Below are 20,027 nucleotides of genomic sequence, written 5' to 3' on the forward strand. Positions count from 1 at the left end.
GTGTTTTCACACTAAGTGTGTGAAATGTTAATGAGTCAATTAAAGATATCATTAGAGCGCGTGCTGCATAACATTACAGGGTGTGTGTGTGTGTGTGTGTGGTGAAAAGCTGAGATTGTGTCTGTAAACACGTGTTGTACTTTTTTTTTCTTCTTCTGTTGATATTCTGCATGAAAACACCAAAATAAAATAAATATTAGTCTTAAAGGGGCGCTGTGACTGAAACTGCGCAGATTTGGGGGAAAGAATTCAAACTCAGAATTTTTAATATTTATAGTATTTATGAGATAAGAATACAAAGTCAGAAGTATTTATTCTCTCAGTAAGTGTGTAAAAAAGCTGTTCTCAGAGGAAAATAAGACCCCAGAACACTGGTTGGAGCCAGAGAGGTGGCAGGGTCCGCCACATATTATAACACAAGCTGCTTTCCCTCTTTTTTTCCACATATCACACGTTCATAATGTCAAAAAATAACCTACAATCTATAAAACTGTATAAAACTATAATCCCAATGTTTCTTTATGTTGCATCTTTACGTTTGTTTCTGTTCTTTGCACAAAAACATCTGGTTAGTGTTCAGAAAACATAAAAGAACCTGTTCTGGTCTTCACAGTCGAGGATGGAGATGATCCGACGTCCTGAGTCAGTGTTGGTCGTCATAAAAACATCTGGATTTTGGATCTCCTTAAATAAACTAATTTGTTGATGGTTTGTGTCAAAGCAGATGTGTCGATACTGAAGAAGAGCTGATATGATCACACATCACCACCACAGATGAGGCAGCAGACAGGAGCCCAGCCCTCCTGTAATTTCCCTCATTTTCTTCCTTTAATGACTTGATGAATTAATAATTTGAGCTAAATTGGTGGGAGTGAGGATGCGGCGTGTTGCTCCCCTGTGTGGAGCCTCAAATTGCTCCCTGAGAGCAGAAACACAACAGAGAGGAGGGGCTGAGCGCAGAAACACAACACATCACAAACTTAACGTTCGTACCAAAAATAGGATTTAAAGGTCAGAATTCTCTTCTCTTATTTACTTTGTCTTTGATTAGACAGTTGAACATCGAATCTAAAACATTTGTGACGTGGTTAAATTGAGATTAGTCGACTTTGTCATGAAGATTTGCCTTTTTTAACCTTCAGATATTCAACAGAACAGTTTAAATATATTTGACACCAGAAAGCAAAACATGCTTCTACAGATAACAAGAAATAAAAATGAGTGTGTAATCACCTCAAACTAAGAACTAGGAATGAGTCTTTATTATCTACAGAGGAAGCAGGTCCTCGTCCACCACTGTGTTTGTACAGGAGCCCAGAAAGGACAAACCAGACGGAGGATGAGACGAGGGCTGTTCAGGTGGTTGCAACCTGCAGCGTCACCAGTAGATGGCACTAAATCCAACACAGTGGACCTTCACAGTCAGGCAAAACTAATGAAACTGGGAGTTTATCATCACTCAAATTCAAATAAAACAAACAAGACTGAACTCTGAGAGCAATAAACTCTTTTTTGGGGACATTTTGAAGCAAAAACGTCCAAACATTCCACCTTGTTCCAGCTTCTTAAAGGGAAATGCCTCAAATTTTACAACCTGAGATATCACCTTTGTTTATTCCACACTCTCCTTTTCAGAACCTACATTACCCACAATCCAACGTGGCCACTGAGTGACATCATTGAAGGTCATTCATTAGATCACATGCAGCTTCCTCTGAAGACCTTTAATGTGTGAAATTGGCGGAGTTACCCTTTAAATGTGATGATTTGCATCTTCTCTTGAAAATCTCTGGTTATCAGACATAAAACAGGTGATTCAATATGTCACATTGAGCTCTGGGAACTTTTGATTCCAAGTTTTCACTTTTTTGTGACATTTTATAGATAAAAATGTGTAAAATATTATTTAGCTGCAACCCTGAGAGCCGTTCTGTTCTATTTTACTGATTAAACATTTAATTGTTCCATCTAAAATGGCAATAAAATAGTAAAAATGTGGTTGTTTCATATGATCAAGAGACAAAAACACCAAAGAAAATCAGTTTTTCGTGATATAACACACAAAAGTAACAGAAGTAACACACACACACACGTTTTAGTGGGATTTTTTTTTTATTGTTATTATCAATTAAACAGTAGGTTTCTACAAACGCAAGAATTGATCACCAATAACAAAAGGGTTGCACGTGTGTGAGACCTTTGTTTGGATATTCTTGGAAATAGACATATAAGGGGATGTAATAAATAAATGTATCATACAATTTGAGGTATGCAGAGTAGCTTTGAGAATACAAATATGCCCATGCCCCCCCCCCCCCCACCCAGTGGTTAACACACACACACACACATATCGCGCACACACACACACACATCGCACACACACACACAGTTTTATCAGGGGAGCAATTAACTGAACATGGATTACGACATGTGTATCAGACCTATGAGCAGAAATGAGACATTAAAAATACAACTGAGTCTTCACGTGTCATTTACAATCCCCCCCCCCCCCCTTTTTCCTCCTTCTCCTTTAAAAATTAATGAGATGTTTTCATCGTTAAAGCCCACACAGAGTCTTTTCCATCCTGTCAGACAAAAGGCAGGTCACAGTACATTCTCCTCCACGACCCGCTCAGGCGACGACTGCTGTCGCTGACAAACACTTGAATAAAAATGTGTTTTTTTTATCTCTTCAGCGTGGATTGAAACTCTTAACAGTTCGCCCAAACATCACAGAACACATTTCTCCTCCTACCTGTAGTGCTGCGTCCATCTCCTTTATATCTATATCGCACCAATATGTGAGATATCAGGCTCAAAAATGATGTAAATGTTGATTTGTAGGTATGTTAGAGTTTGTAACCTTAAAGAAAAACATCCTGATGACTCATCCAGCTCTAATTTTGAGTCCATTAAATGCTCTTATAATTTTTTAAGACGCTGTCATGGACGTATGAGAAGAAGGTCATCATAAAGAAAATATGTTCTGATTTCCCGTCTGTCGCCCTTCAGCAGCTTTACTTGTGGCTAAAGTAGATAACCGCTAACCAGCAGCTCTCAATGACAGCCCGTCCTCGTCAGAAAAGCAACCATAGAGGTCGACTGTGAAAGCAGCTTATTGTGACCCACATTTAAAGCTCTTGCTCGGTGGCGCCCTCTAGTGTCGGTTGTGATTATCATGGCCGTAAAGGAGGAAGTCAGGCAAAGCAGAATAAAGAAGGAGGATGTCGCTAACTGAAGAGTACGATGAAGATTCAGTACATCTGTCACTGCTGCGATGCTGAGCTATACTCACTTATTCACATGTGGAGGTAAGACGATGCACAGAAGGATCCTGCAGCTTCTAACGTTCACACCTCTCTCTCTATCGTCTGTGAGAAGACGCTCGTTTCCTTCTCAGTGACGACAAGAAAATAGTTCCTAACCTCAAGCTGCTTCATATTGAAAGGCAGAAGGCAGACATCTTTACGGCTGGCACTACAGGTAAGAAGAATAATGTGTTTCTTTAATTTTGGGGTGAACTGTCCCTTTAATACTGTAACTTTAGTGCCCTTAAAGTTCTGTCAAAATGAGCGAGTGTGAGCAGGTTGGTCATGAAACACAAATTGATTTTTTTTGCAGGTTCTTATTCAGGTCGGAGGGCGGCGACACAAACTCATCACTTCTAAAATACCAAATACCAAAAAATTGGACACAATAAAAGCCTTCAAATAATTTACATGTTCAAATGTTTGAGGAGTCCTCGCTTTGGTGAACGCAGCTCGACAAGAGAAGCTGTGATTGATCAATGTCCCTTTTTTATTAATTAAACAAAACGACAGGCCGCTTTGATCTCATCACAGGTTGATATGAACACGTGACGGCCGCGACTCGGGTCTTTCAACTGCGACCGGAAAGTTTGGTCGGAAAAAATGAGGTTCAGCATTCCGAAGAAGAAGAAGAAGAAGAAGAAGACACAGAGAGAGTTACACACACGGGCACACAAATGAAAACAGACGCATGTACATTTACACACATACACGCCGTGACATCATAAGTCAGCACTATGACATCATCAACACTGGCTTCTGACATGCGGTTTCGTCTTTTCTCTTTGATTGCATCAGCAACTTTTTGTTCTCGAGAACACAAATGTTCGTCTCTCTCTCTCTTCTTTCTTTTTTTTTTTTTTACTTTTTTTAAATTCCACTATAAAGTTTGAATATTGAAAATCCAGGATTACACATTTAAAATTCACAGAGATTTTTAAAAAAATAAATACATGTTTAAGTAAAAGACAAAAAGAAAAAATCATGATAAGAGCGTTCGTGTTCTGATCGAGGGGGGGGGAAGTCTTTACACGTTATGATCATAAACCTTCAACATGAGCACGTGTGTCGTAGTAAAAGACTAAAAATGGCTGGCAGGAAGCGTCGCTCAGTCATCAATCATCATCTGTCTTTATCGGAATACAACTCGGAGTGGGACGCTGAAAAACCTCAAACAAAAGGCCTCAGGAGTCCCTTTAAACCCCGCGGAGGGTGAATCCAGCCTCACCGGCCGGCAGGTCCATCTCACAGCCAGAGGAACTTAAAAAAATGTACAAAATATGACATCATCATGGCCACCGCTTCTCCCGCGAAACAAAGTTATCATGGTCGTGTGTTTGTTCGTTTGTTTTTTTTTACATGTTGCACAAAAAGTCCCTTTGCTTTGCAGAATTTTCTTGCATGTTTTGTGTTTTTCTCTCGACGCAAGAAGAAGAAGAAGAAGAAATTAAGAATCCGTGAACACAAGCATGCCTCCCGACAGCGACACGCAGGAGAGATGAGAATGAGAAGCAGACACTGTACAGAGCACAGACACACAAAGATAATTCGGTATAGCCCTTGGTGCGAAGTGTCCGTTCCCCCCCGCCCCCCACCCAGCCTCGAAAACCCCCGTCTGCCCCCCCTTCCCTTCATATGAGGTGAGCAGCTGAACTTGCAGGTAACATGTGGCGTCGTAGAAGCACAGGAGGGTCCGCGTGGAAACCCCTCCACTCTCTAAAGACTCACAACGACACAAGTTTAAAACAGTGTTTGAGGGACGTTTTGGGCGGTCGGGGTCCATCGTGTTGTAGAAGTTTGACCCGTCTGCATGAGCGGTCGAATTCCAAACATTTTTTTTCCCCCGTGGTAATCGTTACGCAAAAGGGTCACAGCACAATGTTTCATAGATGATAAAACACCCACGAGAGCCCACTAGAGTTCACTGTACAAAGTAAGGTAAAGGTGGATTTTTTTACTTTGAAGGCCCGGTCACTCCAGAAAAGTGGCAGCAGACTTAATCTGCACGTCTGGCACGAGAAGCTACTCGTGGGGCTGGTTGGTGAATACCGTAGCAAGACGAGCTAACGCGCTAGCGAGAAAGGAACATGCTAATGCCCTCGAGCATCTTTCTGCTCTCTCCGTATTCGACTGTTTAACATCATTTCAGTCTACGTGGTGAATAAAGAGGGAAACTAGCCAACTCTGAGCTCATTTACAGGAAGCAACCTTGTTAACGTGGTCGCAAACTAGACAATAAGTTCATATGATTCATTCAAAACGTATTTTTACAATTAACTCCGACAGAGGAGGTTAAATAACAGCAGACGGTGCAACACGTAGCTAAAAAAGCTACGACAGCTTCCTCAATTCATGGATGTGTTACGGGGAATCTGGAGGCCACGTTTTATCTTGTGAAAGTTTTAAATTCCCCAGATACTGCTAACTTCAGTTTAGCTCTCTGCCAACTTGAAAGTCAAGAAGAGTTGCACGATTAAATCCTTTTCTCAGACCAACTGGATCAAAGTCTGAAGTGAAACGAGTCGTCTTGCTCGAGGAGATCCATCCGCTGTTTCACCGCCTCCTCCTTCACATGTAAGCTTACGGGAAAACGTATTTCTGGGCCCGAACTCGTCTTGTCACAGTTCACCAACGCCCCACCGTTAATAAATCCAATGTGTGCAGAGTTCCTGTTGTGATCTGATGATTTTTGCCAGATGATGTACCAGTTGAGTGCTGGTGTGACTGGGCCTTTGTAGCAGCAGTTTGTGTTGATGCAGGTCTTGTTTCTTTTTTTTATTTTTCTTCACTAAATGGTGTTTAATTTAACTTTATCTAGCGTGAATTGTGCCGTACAGGCAGTCGTTTGATGTTTGCAGAGAATGTTAAACTTTAATTACAGTCCAATCACAACTAGAGAAAGAAATGACGGGCGGGTCACATGTCCGGCCTTCAAGTTACAAACCGGCCGACTAAAGGATAAATACGCTTTAAACCAAGTATACACAAAGTCTTACAGGGCTCAGTAATGTTAATACTATTATTATAATTATCATCATCAGGTTAATTTCATACAAAAGCAACTCGTTTGGTTTTAAATACTTTTTATAAATACAAAGACAAGCAAACCCGTCTGCCTCTGCCTCGGCGCTCTCCGTCATCCACGGTGGATTCAAAGACAGATGAATCTGTCGGAGCTGTCGAGGACTCAGAGGACAGTGCAATAAAACTCAAGGACAACTCAACAGATTCAACTCAGCGGGTATCCTTCAATAAAAGTCACAGCGAATACCCCGCAGCCTTCAAACGGCACTCGTATGATATTTTTTGCTCTTTTTAAGTGGACATTTCTGTCTTCCCTTTACAAAGAATGGCTGAATATTCTCGTTTTTTCAATAGACAAAGTGACGAGGAGAAAATCAATTGGCTTTTACTCACTATGAGATTAATGTCATCTTCCACCACTTTCTGTGTTGCGACGGGGAGGGGAGGGGAGGGGAGGGGAGGGGGGGGCGCTCGCTGCTCGCTGCTCGGCCCTGCGAGGCAGCCGGCTCAGATCAAACCTCTTCCTCGCTGCCTCTTCCTGCTCGTCTTCCTTCTAAATCCCTCGACACCTCTCTTTCCTCTGTCTGCCTCTTCAGCTTCTCTACAAGCTTCAAACCTTCACCTCTCTACTCTTCATCTTCCTCTCTTTACCTCCCTCTTCCTCTCACACCGTCACCTCGTTCTTACTCCCAGTCCGCAGTCCCTGCACTCCTCCTCCTCCTCCTCCGGGGATGAAGTGCAGCTGTTCGACGGTGTTCTGCCTCTTGCTGGCAAAAGCCATCCGTCGGGCGTTGTGGCTTCCGGACGGCTCCCAGCCGCCGTGCATGCCCATGGCGGGCACGCGGTCGGAGCTCCGTTCGCGGTCGCGGTCGTGGTCGTGGCCTGGCGTCGGGTGGGAGTTCATCTTGATCATGTGGTGGCGGTCCATGACCGGCGTGACGCAGATGTTCTGCTGCGACTGGGCCTTCTGGTGGTGGCTGAGCCGGCCCATGGTGGGCACCATCCCGCTGCCTCCTCCTCTGTCGCCGCCGATTATCAGACCCATCGCCAGCAGCTGGTCCTCCAGACGGTCAGGTGAGACCAGGAGCCTCTCGTGGGACCTGGAACAAGAAGCTGGATTATCCTCCCTGATATTAAAGCTTCCACAAGAACCAACAAACTGAATCACAACTTTAATATCTGACAGACGAGATTTCACCTTTCGTTGTTTAGCAATTTTCAACGGAAAGGAATCCTGATTACAAAATTCTGTTACATAAGAATTTCAAACACTTAATAGTCGTACAGGGCTGAAAAATTAAGAGATATATTCCCGTGATTTTGAAATGGAGCAGTATTAAAATTAAAATCTTTGTGGAGCTGCAGATATGCAGAGAGAACAACAATTGGATCAAGCTTCTGAGTCCCTTTTACATCTGACCACAAGGATTTCTCTGTGTATTTTTTATGACTTCATGTTTTGATGTCAGGTTGGCCACAGAGGAAACCAGGGTTTAAATATATAAAAGAGGAAACAGACATTTTTTCCCCGTGTAGCGTTTCAAAGTGGTGTCATCGACTAATTGCAGAAAAAGAAAACATTACGTGAGATAAAAGGTTTTAAACTGGGCTGATTTAATGTGAGTGAAGCCTCGGCTTGTCAGAAACTTCAGATCTTTAGCGTTTAGTGTTTAACTGTTCTGCTCTTGACATTTATTACACTGGTTCTCCTTCATGTTATTATTTTATTAGTCTTCTCAGATCGTCTGACATCATTATGATCTCTTCTGTCTCTCATCTCCCCTCTTCTTCTTCTTCTTCTTCCTCTTTTCATCTACCTGTTTTCTCTCCTCACACCTCTCTCATCGTACCTGCGGAGCGTCTGCGAGTTGGAGCCCCTGCTGGAGTTCATCATGGCTTTGTAGTACTGATGTTGCTGGTTCTTGGACAGGCGGGACAGCGTGTTGCCCTCCCCGAGCGCCAGCAGCTGGTCCTGGGAGCGGACGCGGCGCGGCGGCCTGTCGAAGGAGGAGCTGGTGTAATGCGACTGGGCGGGAAGAGGGTACGGGTTCGGGGTGGAGGCGGGGATTTGGACGCGGGGCCGGGAGCCGTTGAGGGGCAGCGTGCCCCTGGAGCCCAGCGTGTACTCGCCGCCCCACGGCAGGTGGTGCTGCGAGGAGTGGAAGGAGGGCGGAGCGTTGTTGGAGCGCCGTTTGGAGTTGTAGTAGTTGGAGTACTCGTCAAGTTCTTTCTCTGGTTCGGCAAGAGAGACACAGAATGATGCAATATGTTAATAAAGATGATGTCAAGTGTTTCAACAGATTAACCCTACAAAATATGATTTGATATCATTTGTAAACTCTTAAATTAAACAGTAAATTCAGTGTTTGACAGCTTTAATATGTGACGCTTCTTACATAACACAAGATATTAAATCTACGCATGATACAAATCAGAGGAAAGTAAAAGCAAATCCTCAAATATGAGGACGTTGTATTTTTAGATTGATGAAAGAAATCATCCACAAAAAAGGATTTAGTAGAATAAAACCGCGAAGAGTCAGAGAAAATCATCTGGCGCCATTTGAACCCAACGACAAGTTTTTGTTCTGAGATGATGAAGGTCACGTGGGAAGATAAACGGACTCTGCGGTCAGGTTGTTTTCTATAACTGTCCAAGGTTAAGATGGAAAAATAAATGTATGAGAGAAAAAAATGGCTGAAAAGACGGAAAGACAGGATGCAGAAGAGGAAGATGAAGTCAAGGACGAACTAAAAAGAAAGAAAAAGTGTCACATGTGGAGGGAAAGGGAGAGGAGTAAATCATAAAATAGGAAGATGAGGTGAAATGAAGGTGATGGAGTCAGAGGAGGACAGACGGAGAAGACGGAGGGATAAAAGAGAGATATATATATATATATATTGCATGAGGCGGAAGAGAATGAAGGTAAAAAGAGAAATCCAAAGCTAAAGAAGTAGTCTGTAATAGAGGTTAGATCGACAGGTGAGGTGAAGTTTCAGCCGGGATGAGAGCAGGATGAGATAAATGACGTGAATCTAAAGAAACGGGGACAAAGAAGAAAGAGAGCTGGAGCGGGAGGAGACGTGGACGAACACTTAGTGAGCTTCATTAATAGTGAAACGCAGCGTTTCTGCTCTATAGCCTGAGACCGCTTTAATCTTCAAAGCATTTCCATGGAAGCAGCTCCCCGAGAGCCAATTTAAACCTGACCTTTAACCAGCCACCTCTCCACCTCTTTCTCCTCCTCTCGCCTTTTTCTTTCCCTCCCTCTACCCCTCAGCCCTCCTTCCTCCTCTCCTTCTGTTTGTTCCTTTGTCTCCTTCACCTCCTTTGGTTTTCCTTTATGTCCTCTTTGCTCTCCAGGTTTTTTCTCTCTGTCCACCATCTTTTCCCTCCTCTCTCTGTTCGTCTCATGTCCTCTCTCCCTCCTCTCGGTCTTCCTCCCCTCTCTCCTCCTCTCTCTCCTCCTCTCTCTGTTTACTCCCTTCCTGTAAGGCCAAATTATCTCGAGGTTTTTCTCCCTGGCTGCTGACCGCAGACAAAGAAGCCTTTATCAGTGTCCTTCTGTACGGGGGAAACACATCAAAAGGAGCAGGTTTCATACAATGTCTGCTGAGAGGCAGGAGTCCCTCTCTCTGCCACACAATGACAACATTTTGAGTTTCCTTTTGAAGAGGCGTTCCACTAAAAAACCCATATTCAGGGTGTTTTCTCTGAAAAAAGCTGCCATTTAATAATCAGACAGGTGAAAACACGGCTTTGCTTTCAGTTGATTCAAAAGGTGATTCAGCCTGTTTTCTAACGGAGGCTTTTAAAACGCTGCTGCTGAAGTGATCAGCGCCCGGCGCTCTAAATCATCTGGTGCAGATACGAGACAACAAATCTGGTCACATTGCTACAATCTCCTCAAGTTCACAGTGTTGCAAATGTCTGACGGAAGTAAATGTGATAAATCAAAGACGAGACCTCGAGAGAGACGATCACATGAACCCTAAACAGCCTCTGTGGATGTCGAAAGCACTTGATGAACTTTGGATTTGAGCCATCAGACGTCACGGCTCTGCTCTCGAAAAGACGCTAAAGGGGAAGAAAACTACACCGGACGTTGCGGCCCAACACTCTTTGAATCGAAGGTCCTCTGCCCACCGTGATAAGATTACAAAATACAACACAGAATATATATAACTGAGGAAACGCAGTGTGCAGTCATCCTATATAAAGTGTTACTGTACTGTCTCACAGAAACGTGTGTCTGTAAATTAGTTCAGTCGTTTGAGATGCAGGAGAGAAAGAAACAAAAGGTAAAAACGTGGCCGTGAAGAGAAGAAGAAGTAAAGTGATGGAGAAAACAAAGAGGTGGATGAAGGGAGGAGCCTCTGTGAAACAATGACACGGTCAGCTGTGATGATCCGAACAATGAAAAGCTCCGAGACGGCCGCGATTAACGCGACAGAAACGCCGTTTAATGATGAGAATGAGGAAGATGAAGGCGAGCGAGGCGACCTCTGAGCGCCTGACGGGAAACCACACACTTCTTCTTCTGCACGTCGTCGTCTTTAGTGAAGTGTTTTCTCCCTCTGATTGAAGTGAAATAATAAAAGAGCCTCATCTGGACTCTCACCTCATTACTGCTTCCACTTCCACGTGCACACACACACACACACACACACACACATGATCCCCCACGTAGTAACCATCCATCACTCAGCCTGCAGAGGCGACTCCCCTCCCCCTGCAGTCTTCAGCAGGGCGAGAGAGGTAAAGACAGACAGAGAGAGAGAGAGAGAGAGAGAGAGAGAGTCGCTGCCTCTCAAACGCCTTTTCTTCCCCGTCGCAGGCAGCCAGGCCCCTGCAGACCAGCAGCCAACGCCCCTCCCCCTATCTCCCCATCTCTCCCCCTCCAATCCTCTCTTCCTTTCTTTCACTGCCTCTCCCTTCATCCCTCTCCTTCTGCTCAGTCGACCTCTCTGCATCTTTATCTTCCAGAATATCTCTTTCTTTTTTTTCCTTCCTCTTCCTGCCGTATCCTTATTTGCCCAATCAGCTCTTTTTTTTCCTCCCTGTGATCCTTCTCGTCTGGTCAATCGACCTCTCACGCTTTTCCTTTCTTCCCCCCCTTTGTTCTTCTTCCTCTCCGTGTCTACGTCTACTTACTGTTTTACACTGATGCTTTTCTTTAACCCTTTAACTCCATCCTCTTGTCATCCTTCCTCCATCCTTCCCACCCTCGCTATTCTCTCGCTCTCTTCAATCCCGTCATTCACATCGCCTTTTTTTTCCCCTGTTTCAGTGTGTTTACTTGACTGTTACGGCTGTTTAGCAGAAACAGTTTACACATTCAGACGACACCGAGATGTTTATTTGGCTTCGCAGCCGAGTTACAAGTCTCCTGGCGGCCATGTCTGCCTGCCTGCTGCCATAATGGAGGTTCGCTCGAGAATCCACCGCGTGAAAGTCAAACTAACCGGGACGCAAGCAGAGAAATACCTGGAATAGAAAGTCACGCGGTGGGAGGGGGCCAGTTTACTTGAGAGTAACTGGCTCATAGTTGAGTTGGCAGAGAAGTAGGTGTTGTATGTATTATTGGTCAGTAGAGGCAATATGTTAATAATAAAACAACCACTTGGCACCATGGCGCCCAACTAAACTACGATGGCGACGCTTTTGGCAACAACGCGCAGCAACAAAACCATTTTCCAGCCACTTGTCGGAAAGTGTTAGATAAACATCAGGTGTGAACGCCATCACAGTGAGGGTTCGCTGACCGGACACCGTGGATAACCAAATCACAGGCTGACGCTGAATATATTGGACATAAAGGTCAGTTTCACCAGTCAGGAGGAGCTTCAGCCTTTAAAAACAGTTGGATAATGTCGAAAATAATCACCCGTGACGACAGCAGGCTGACGTCATCGGGCCTGTGCTGCGGTCTGAAAGATGTGTGTTGGGGCTGGATGTAAAGTAACAAAAATTCAACTTTTAAAAACGTACTTTTTCTTGTGGATGTGTGACAAGGTCAGAAAATGAACACCTGCCAAGCACCAGACGTGGGTGTATTTTCTGTTTGGTGAGTAATTGTTTGAAACACTGTGCTGAGAGGCTCCGAATCTGTCGGTTTGGGTTTTCAAACACGCAGAACAGGAACTTTATGGTGCATCTCTTCAACTCAGAAATCTGGATTTGAACGTCCAGTTTCTGTTGTTTCTTTTAATTTAATATACTCTGCAGTTTGTCTTTAAGGAGCCGCCATTGTTGTTTTCAAACGCTTCTCTCGCTGGTCGTCACATCTGAACCACACATGTAGCTGCCAGTAGTTTCTCAGAGGATGCTGATTGGTTTAATCACTGTAGCTTGTTGGTGGAAGGTAAACTGACAAGAATGCAGTATTAAAGTCAGGATATCCCGGCCTCTGACGCTTCAAACTTCCAAGAAAGTGCCTTGGAGTCGGCCTTTAACAGCTCCTAGCTACCCGAAAGCTCTCACTCTCTCAAGTTTTCATCTTTGCGGACTCACCCAGCCTCTTCAGGGAGCTGTAGCGGCTGATCTCGGGTTTCATGGCCAACTCGTAGGACGGCGGCAGCTGGGCCAGGTTGTGGAAGGAGTGGGAGAATGAAGGGTGGCTGCTGTTGTGTCTCATGCCGCTTCCCATGATGCTGCTGCCGCCGACCCCGCTCGGACCTTTACCGCTACCTGAGAGCAGGGTGGGTCCGGAGGAGAGCTGGGGGGTGTTGTTCATCCGGGCTCCACGCTCTGGAGAGAAAAGAGAGAGCAGAAGAAGAAGAAGAAGAAGAAGGAGAAGAAGAAGACACTAGCTGGTTAATAATCAGTAAACACAGGAAGTGTGTCCGAGCTCCATGGCGACCATCTATAAATACAACTCCGTACTGTTCGTCTGAGGCTCAAACACACAATCATATCAGCCACATAGAAATACACAGAAATACACTGATAGCACCGGGGAGGGAATCTACACACACACAGTCACATTTATGCAAAGTGCAAAAGCGGCACATCGATCGATACACATAAAACATGATTTGTCTTATGTAAGATTAGCGGTATGGGGGAGGGGCAGGGGTGTCTGTTTCTGCAACATGTATACTCAGATCAGTTACATCACACCGCATGTGAGTACGTTCATATTGTGCAAGCAGCAAACAGACAGCGAGCCGACATGTAGGCGCACGCCGCCGCCTCACATGTGACGGTTCTGTACGTCCAGACAGGAACAATGAGCTCATGTGTCGGCAAACACATGCTGCACATTGCTGGAACCGCTGAGGAGTCGGATTTATTAACAACAACAACAACAACAAAAACAAAAACTTTATTAACTGCTGCGGCAGATATAAAAAAAAATGTGAGAAAGTAAAGATATAAAGCAGCAATAAAATCTTACGTAACGGTGGAAAAATTGGCCATTTGCTGTTGTTTCCTGTCTCGAGACGGACACGATCGATGTGGAGTCCATTCGGGGTGGGGATGGTTATGGGCTGCGATCTTGTTAAGATAACTGCTGGACATATCTGGTCATTGACCGCTGACAGTAATGGCCAATAATGTCTCTGTTAAGCATCAGCCAGGGAACACACACCACATGGACTTCTGTACCGCATGTGACACACACGGTGAGGGAGGAACAAAAAAACAATGCTAGCTCTGAGATCATGTGGTTTATAAAACAGGAGGACGTCTGAAGACGACACACACACTCCGAGCTGGAGGAGCTGCTCTCACTGCCATCAGACAGAATTAGCTCAGTCATTTCCGAGAGTGTGAGGTAATTGATTTTCTTTCTTTTTTTTTTTTTGTGGAACACCTACGACGGCTGACAGAGAGGGTTTTGGATAATGGTGTCATAGAAAAGTGAACTTTGTTCAATGTGCAGAGTGTCTGACTCAGAGAGCTGAAGTGTTCTGTTCTTGTATCCTCCCAGGAGGCCGTTCACCTTATCTAACGCAGGAAGAGAGAGGACCGAGCTAAAGACGACTCAGGAAGGAAGCGTCCGTTAAAGAGGTTTTCAAATCTCACCTTTAGAAACCAAAAACTGGCAGGAATGAATTCACACGACTGGACTGGAGTCGTGACTGTGCACAAAGACTAAAACAACGCCAGATATTTTTAAAGGCACGAGCAGGAAAAACTCTTCAGGTGCTTCTCAAGTTCTCTCAGTATTTCTGTCTTCTGCTACTTTAAACTTCCACTCTTTGCAGAACACATCATTAATAAATGGAAACTTTATGGTTCAGTAAACTAAATTAAAGCCTAATTCACTTTAAATATCGTTCCATCTGTCACAATATCATCTTCACAGCACGATTTTTCACGATAATGATTTCATCCCAGTCGTGTGTTTTGTCTTTTAGCTCGGCAAATAAATCCCACTCAGAATACGAGTACATGAAGGTGGAGAGAGTCTGAAAACATGAACAAATACACCGAGTTACTAGAGAACAGACAACCTGATGAACTCTAAAACAAAAGATATCTCAGCTGTATGCAGCAACCATTTGAATATTCGCAGGTTTATTATTTATTTAAGTTATTAAATGAATAGATTTGACTTTCTCGTTAACTGATCTTCGCCTGCAGCAAACAGAAAAGCACATTTAGTTTAATCTGCACTCCAACTTGATTTTTATTCCTCACTGTTGCCTTCTTGTGTAATTTTCTCCCTGCGGGACACATGTGGGTGTAACGTCTTCGAGTAAGATGCACGGAGAACAATTTAAAAAGTTCAGTGAAAATCATGCTTGTAACCTCTTTTTTCTTTCGTCTTCCACAGCAGCTAAAACTGCACGATTACACGACAACACACATCATATCCTGTATTCTCTGTCAGCCATGTTAGATGCACCGTGGACAGTTATTCGACTCATCATGGGAGGTCCAACCGTTTCCTCGTGGAGATGAATCACTCGTGCTAGCATTGCTTTTTTTTTGTTGTTTTCTTGGTGCAGAGCCTGGGAAAACACACTCAGGTAAAGTGCAGTGACCTCGCTTAAGCCAAGACCTCTGGTAATCAGCTGTAAGCACACTTGCAGATCACTGCTACACAGAAAGAGAAGAAGAAGAAGAAGAAGAAGAAGCACATTTGGAAGCAGGCTAGTGGTGGTGCTGGTGGTGGTGGTGGGTGGAGGGGGGCAGACAGGCTTGCATTAAGCAGAGGGCAGGCCAGACAACTTTTAGCTCACGCTCTTATGAAAGATGTGTCACTCTCAACACAACCCCGTGCGTCATTAGAAACATCCGTAGGTGTTGCGCTTCCATTATTTGCCACAGAGTAGTGCTGAGAGCGGCACAGCTGCTTTAAGAGCGCCGGGACAACAGGCCGTCATACCGGCAACAAGACAGACAGACAGTGTGGCAGTGAGGCCGCGAACCCGGCCGGCAGCTGGCGAGGCCGCCTGCGCTGGACTGTGCTGCTGACCACGAGGCTTACCGATGGTAGCAGAGTGTTTGGGGCTGGATGCAGACCCCTGCTGGTTAAAATGGTGGTGCAAGTTCCCAGCTGCGAAGAGAGCAGAGCCGACAAACTGATGGACAACCACTCCAGAGACACACAGCCATGTGTCGAGTAAGCATTTGTGTCAATGGATAGAGAAGGAGAGAGAGAAAGAGAGAGAGAGAGAGGACAGAGAGGGACAGAAAGAGAGAGACAGGAGAGGGAGAGACAGGAGAGGGAGAGACAGGAGAGGGAGAGACAGTCCCTCCAGGAAGTGGCTTCTTTGTTTTCCTATAATTTGACTTTATTTCTACAATTAACTCAATCAAACTGCACATCGACATGGCGCAGGATGTGTCTTCAAGTCTTCAACAGCTCCAGAGAGGGAGCAGGTGAAGGACAGTCAGCTTCAGCTTTATTGTCCAGTAGAAGTTTAAAAGCGGATTCAAAGAAGTTCACAAGTAAGACTGAACGGATGAAATAAACCCTGAACTGCACTGCGAAGCAAACAGTTCTACACAAAAACACGACGTCTTTGGAATGTCTTCAGTTGTATTGAAGCACGTTTTCCTTGAGTTGAATTTCTTCAAGTTTAAACCCAAAATAAAACATGAAATAAATCTAAAAAAAACACGAAACAACTCAGCAAAATCCTGGAGAGACTGAAAGCAGAGAGCGTGTTGTGTGAGAGACAGTGGCAGAGCGACAGAACAGTAAAGAGAGAAGTGTGTGTGTGTGTGTGTGTGTAACTGTGTGAATTGTTGCAATACAAGAAAAACAAACAAGTTCAGCAGTATTCTGATATCCACCACTCGCTCTGCTCAACCTGTTTTCTGATAACCAGAGAAACATTTCTGTGTCATCAGACACGACGCAGCGCTGTGGAGGCCGTCTGAGGTGCATCACATGAGAGAACAAAAGATTAAATACAGATGTGTAGAACTGATTTGGAGCTGCTAACAGCTAACTAGCTCACAATGTAGCATTAGCAAGGAAAAGGCCTGTTTTCTCGTAGCTCTTGTGTTGAGCAGTGATAGTAACTATAATAAGACACGCTCAGGTCGAAGTAAGTGCTACATAAATATGTACAACCTACAAAAACCCTTTTCATCCCGTCCTCTGGTGGTGTGTGATGACTCACCTATACATTACATCAATACAGCATCAGCATCACTTTGACAGTGAGGAGCATCTGGTTTTTCTAAACATCCTGGTACACCTTTGAATACCTTGTGTGTGTTGTTCTGTCTGCACAGAGCATCAAATACATGTTGTAATTCAGAGGCGTTTCCTCCCTCACACTGAATAAATAAAGGTGCATCCACATTATGAACAAATAAAAGGATTTTTAGCTGTTATTTCTGCAGATTGGCTTCATTTTAAAACAAAAACCCTCTCTGTGATTATCCTTTTGTGTCTGTAAATAGCAGCGTCTGGCAACTCCTCAGTCGCAACAAATGATTTCCTGCTGAAGTGTGATGTGTGTTACTGATTCTGAGATTGAACTGAGATCTGAGTAAAAAAAGCAGCGACAATTACCACCCGTGTCAGCGGGGACGGGCCTCGCTTCATGTTTCTCACCCTGATGATTGTGTGCGATAACGACGGTTTGTTTCCTCGACGCGCCACTTACTGCGGTTGTCTTTGCTCTGCAGGATGGGCGTGTAGAGGTTTTTAGACGTCCGTCCGTCCGAGGTGGTGGTGGTCAACACTGTGGTGTTGTTCCTCTCTCCCTGCTGCACCGGGCTCGACTGGTGACGCAAGATATCCACCAGTGATCTGACGCAGCAGAGGGTGGATGGAGGGATGAGAGCGGGGAGGAAAGAAGGGGAGAGGGTGAGGAGGAAGACAAAAGGTCAGACAGAGAGAAAGAGAAAGAGAGAGAGAGAGAGAGAGAGGTGAGGAAACTGATTCAGATCAATCCTATTAGCTGCCACTTTCATTTCTCCCGATTCATGGATCTGAAATGTTTTTAATTCCCTTCTTTGATAACTCTCATCCACCGATTTCATGAATTATTCTTCCTCTCTGTGCCAGTAAACAGAAAATCTTTGGCTTGTGAAGAGAACGTCATATTGCTGCTTTGGGAAACACTTCTTCTGACATTTTAATAGAACAAACAACAAGTCGATTAACCAACAAAGACAACAGTCCCTGGCGATGTCTGGCGCTCTCACCTGGGCATGTTGATGTCCCTGTTGCGAGGTCGGCGCGCCACCTTGCTGAAGGCAATCCTGACGCCCACTGCAACCACCAGAGTGAAGGAGATCACCCCTCCGATCACGTACGCCGTGCTGTTAGTTACAGGAAAAAAATATATTCACTCACTCGCCGAGAGAGCAGAAGAAATCAAGCAGCAGTGAGAACAGACGAGTCCAGACTCTGACCTGCTGTTGTGCTGCTGGAGCGTCTCAAAGTCCGGGTCGGGCTTGTTCCCCAGGGGCACGGTGACGGGCTGCTGCGTGTCGGCCCACACGGGGGAGATGTAGTTGTTGCAGGACTCCTGGTCCAGCCGGTTCCTCTGGTGCTCGCAGCAGAAGCGGTAGTGGCAGGTGCCGCAGCAGTAGATGTAGCTGCCCTTGGAGCAGTTGAAGGTGGTGTCAAAGTGCCCCATCACGTCGTAGTAACCCCTGTGGATCCAGGTCACAGTCAGCTCTGCTACTAAAGAGATGTGTTAACTATCCTGGATGAGAGTTGGAGTCGGCTGTAAATCCGCCCAGACTCCCTGAAGAAACCACAGTTGTGTGTGTTGTTGAATTAGGATGAAACTTTATAAAGTTTGAGAGACGCCGTCTGTGACCAGCTCTTCATTATTTGTCCCCTCTTGTTGTTGTTATTCCTTTAGATGCCGGTTTGTTGCAGAACTGGCGTGTCTAGATAAAATATAAGCTTTGTTCTCAGCAGATCAGCCACACAGTTCTTTTTTCTCACTGTTTGTCATTCACTTTCCGCCCACTTTAATTTTTCAAGCAGTTCTGCAACTTTTGGCGCCTTCATGGCGCAGAATATACGTTCAATCAGCAACTAGAGTCGTGTTTCCTTCAGCCGTCCTGCCTGCTCACTCTCTAGATCTCTAAACAAGCTGTATTTTAGCCGTATGTGGCTAAAAACAAACATCTTTATCCATGTTATGATGCATAAAGTTGCCAGCTAGCTAAGATCCGAACACAGATGTGATCAGGCGCAGATCTGATCACATTCTGTTTTCTATTCACAGATAAAACGTGTCTCAGAAACCGTTCAGGATTCTCTTAGAAAACATTCAGAGACTTTTAAACCTCATTGATCAAATGTCGACCAACACGCGAGTCCTTCCAGGAGCGGACGCACATTTTTTCATGGCCATTCTCGATCCAGGCCCATTACTGTCTGACCTTGATGGCCTCTTCATTACCGTAGTGCAGATATGCCTCCATAAGGCTCGAAAGCACTTAACAGGACCTTGACAGGATTCATTTTAAGTGTGGCTGGCACCGGTGGGAATGGACTCATGACTCATGGCGGTGTCATTCATGCTAATGCTCCCAGACTGAGGCAGCAGCCTTGTGTTCACTTCAGTCAGGGTGTCGTGTGTCGGTGCAGGAGCCCTCCGAGCAGCTAAACGCTCCACGCCACCGAGGCCGTTTCTCCAACAGGAAGAAACCAGCGCTCAATGCTACAACTGGATGAAAAGCTAATGGAGGCCGGAGATGTGACGCAATCGTGCAGACAGAAGAAACGGCGTTCAGGGAAACATCACGTTCACAGAAACACACGAGGAGCTTTATGTAAGTTGTTGCTGGTGGACCGTCGGTGCCGTGTTGGACCGTAGCTGCTGTCGATAGATGCGGCGTGGAGCTCGCCAGCACACAACTGATGGAGAGCTGATTACATGTTGCCTAGCAACAGCAAGACGCCTCTCAGTGCAAAATATAAGCTTCAGTGGGATCGAGATCAGAGCTGCAGGAGGAGAAGCATCATGATGCGATCAACACATTACACAGATGGAAATGAACGCGTGCCGTCGAGGAGCCGGAGCCTCCTGCTGACTTCAGGCTCATCATCTCTGGTTGTTGCAGATTTTTTTTTTAAACCAAACAGTTGTTTTTTTTACAGGGAGCAGAAGTGTTCTGAACTGTGAGAACACGGATCCTCTACTGGAGGAGTCACGACTCTCAAATCTGCAAGTCAATTTGACTTTAGTATGAAGGTCGTGATTCCAGTCAAAGGACAAACAAACACTTGGACGACGATGTTTTAAAACCTCACAA

At 45.0% G+C, this 20,027-nt stretch overlaps 1 protein-coding gene across 3 annotated transcripts in view; it reads right to left on the bottom strand.

The window, feature by feature from the left end:
• Window positions 1-5,265: 5,265 nt before the first annotated feature.
• The window catches only part of shisa7b (shisa family member 7), a 34,761-nt gene continuing 19,999 nt past the window's right edge, over window positions 5,266-20,027 (bottom strand). Inside the window, exons 4-10 of one of the 3 annotated variants that reach the window (XM_030411845.1) lie at window positions 18,165-18,407; window positions 17,955-18,071; window positions 17,411-17,556; window positions 15,775-15,843; window positions 12,846-13,082; window positions 8,183-8,564; window positions 5,266-7,432 (exon numbers count right to left, since the gene is read on the bottom strand). In XM_030411845.1, coding sequence (XP_030267705.1) covers window positions 6,997-7,432; window positions 8,183-8,564; window positions 12,846-13,082; window positions 15,775-15,843; window positions 17,411-17,556; window positions 17,955-18,071; window positions 18,165-18,407 — 1,630 coding nt within the window. In that variant the 3' untranslated portion in view covers window positions 5,266-6,996. The remainder of the gene's footprint in view (window positions 7,433-8,182; window positions 8,565-12,845; window positions 13,083-15,774; window positions 15,844-17,410; window positions 17,557-17,954; window positions 18,072-18,164; window positions 18,408-20,027) is intronic. The other 2 variants (XM_030411847.1, XM_030411848.1) reach the window with 2 other exon arrangements.

This window comes from Sparus aurata, chromosome 3 (assembly GCF_900880675.1).
Source record: "Sparus aurata chromosome 3, fSpaAur1.1, whole genome shotgun sequence".
NCBI classification, from domain to species: Eukaryota; Metazoa; Chordata; class Actinopteri; order Spariformes; family Sparidae; genus Sparus; species Sparus aurata.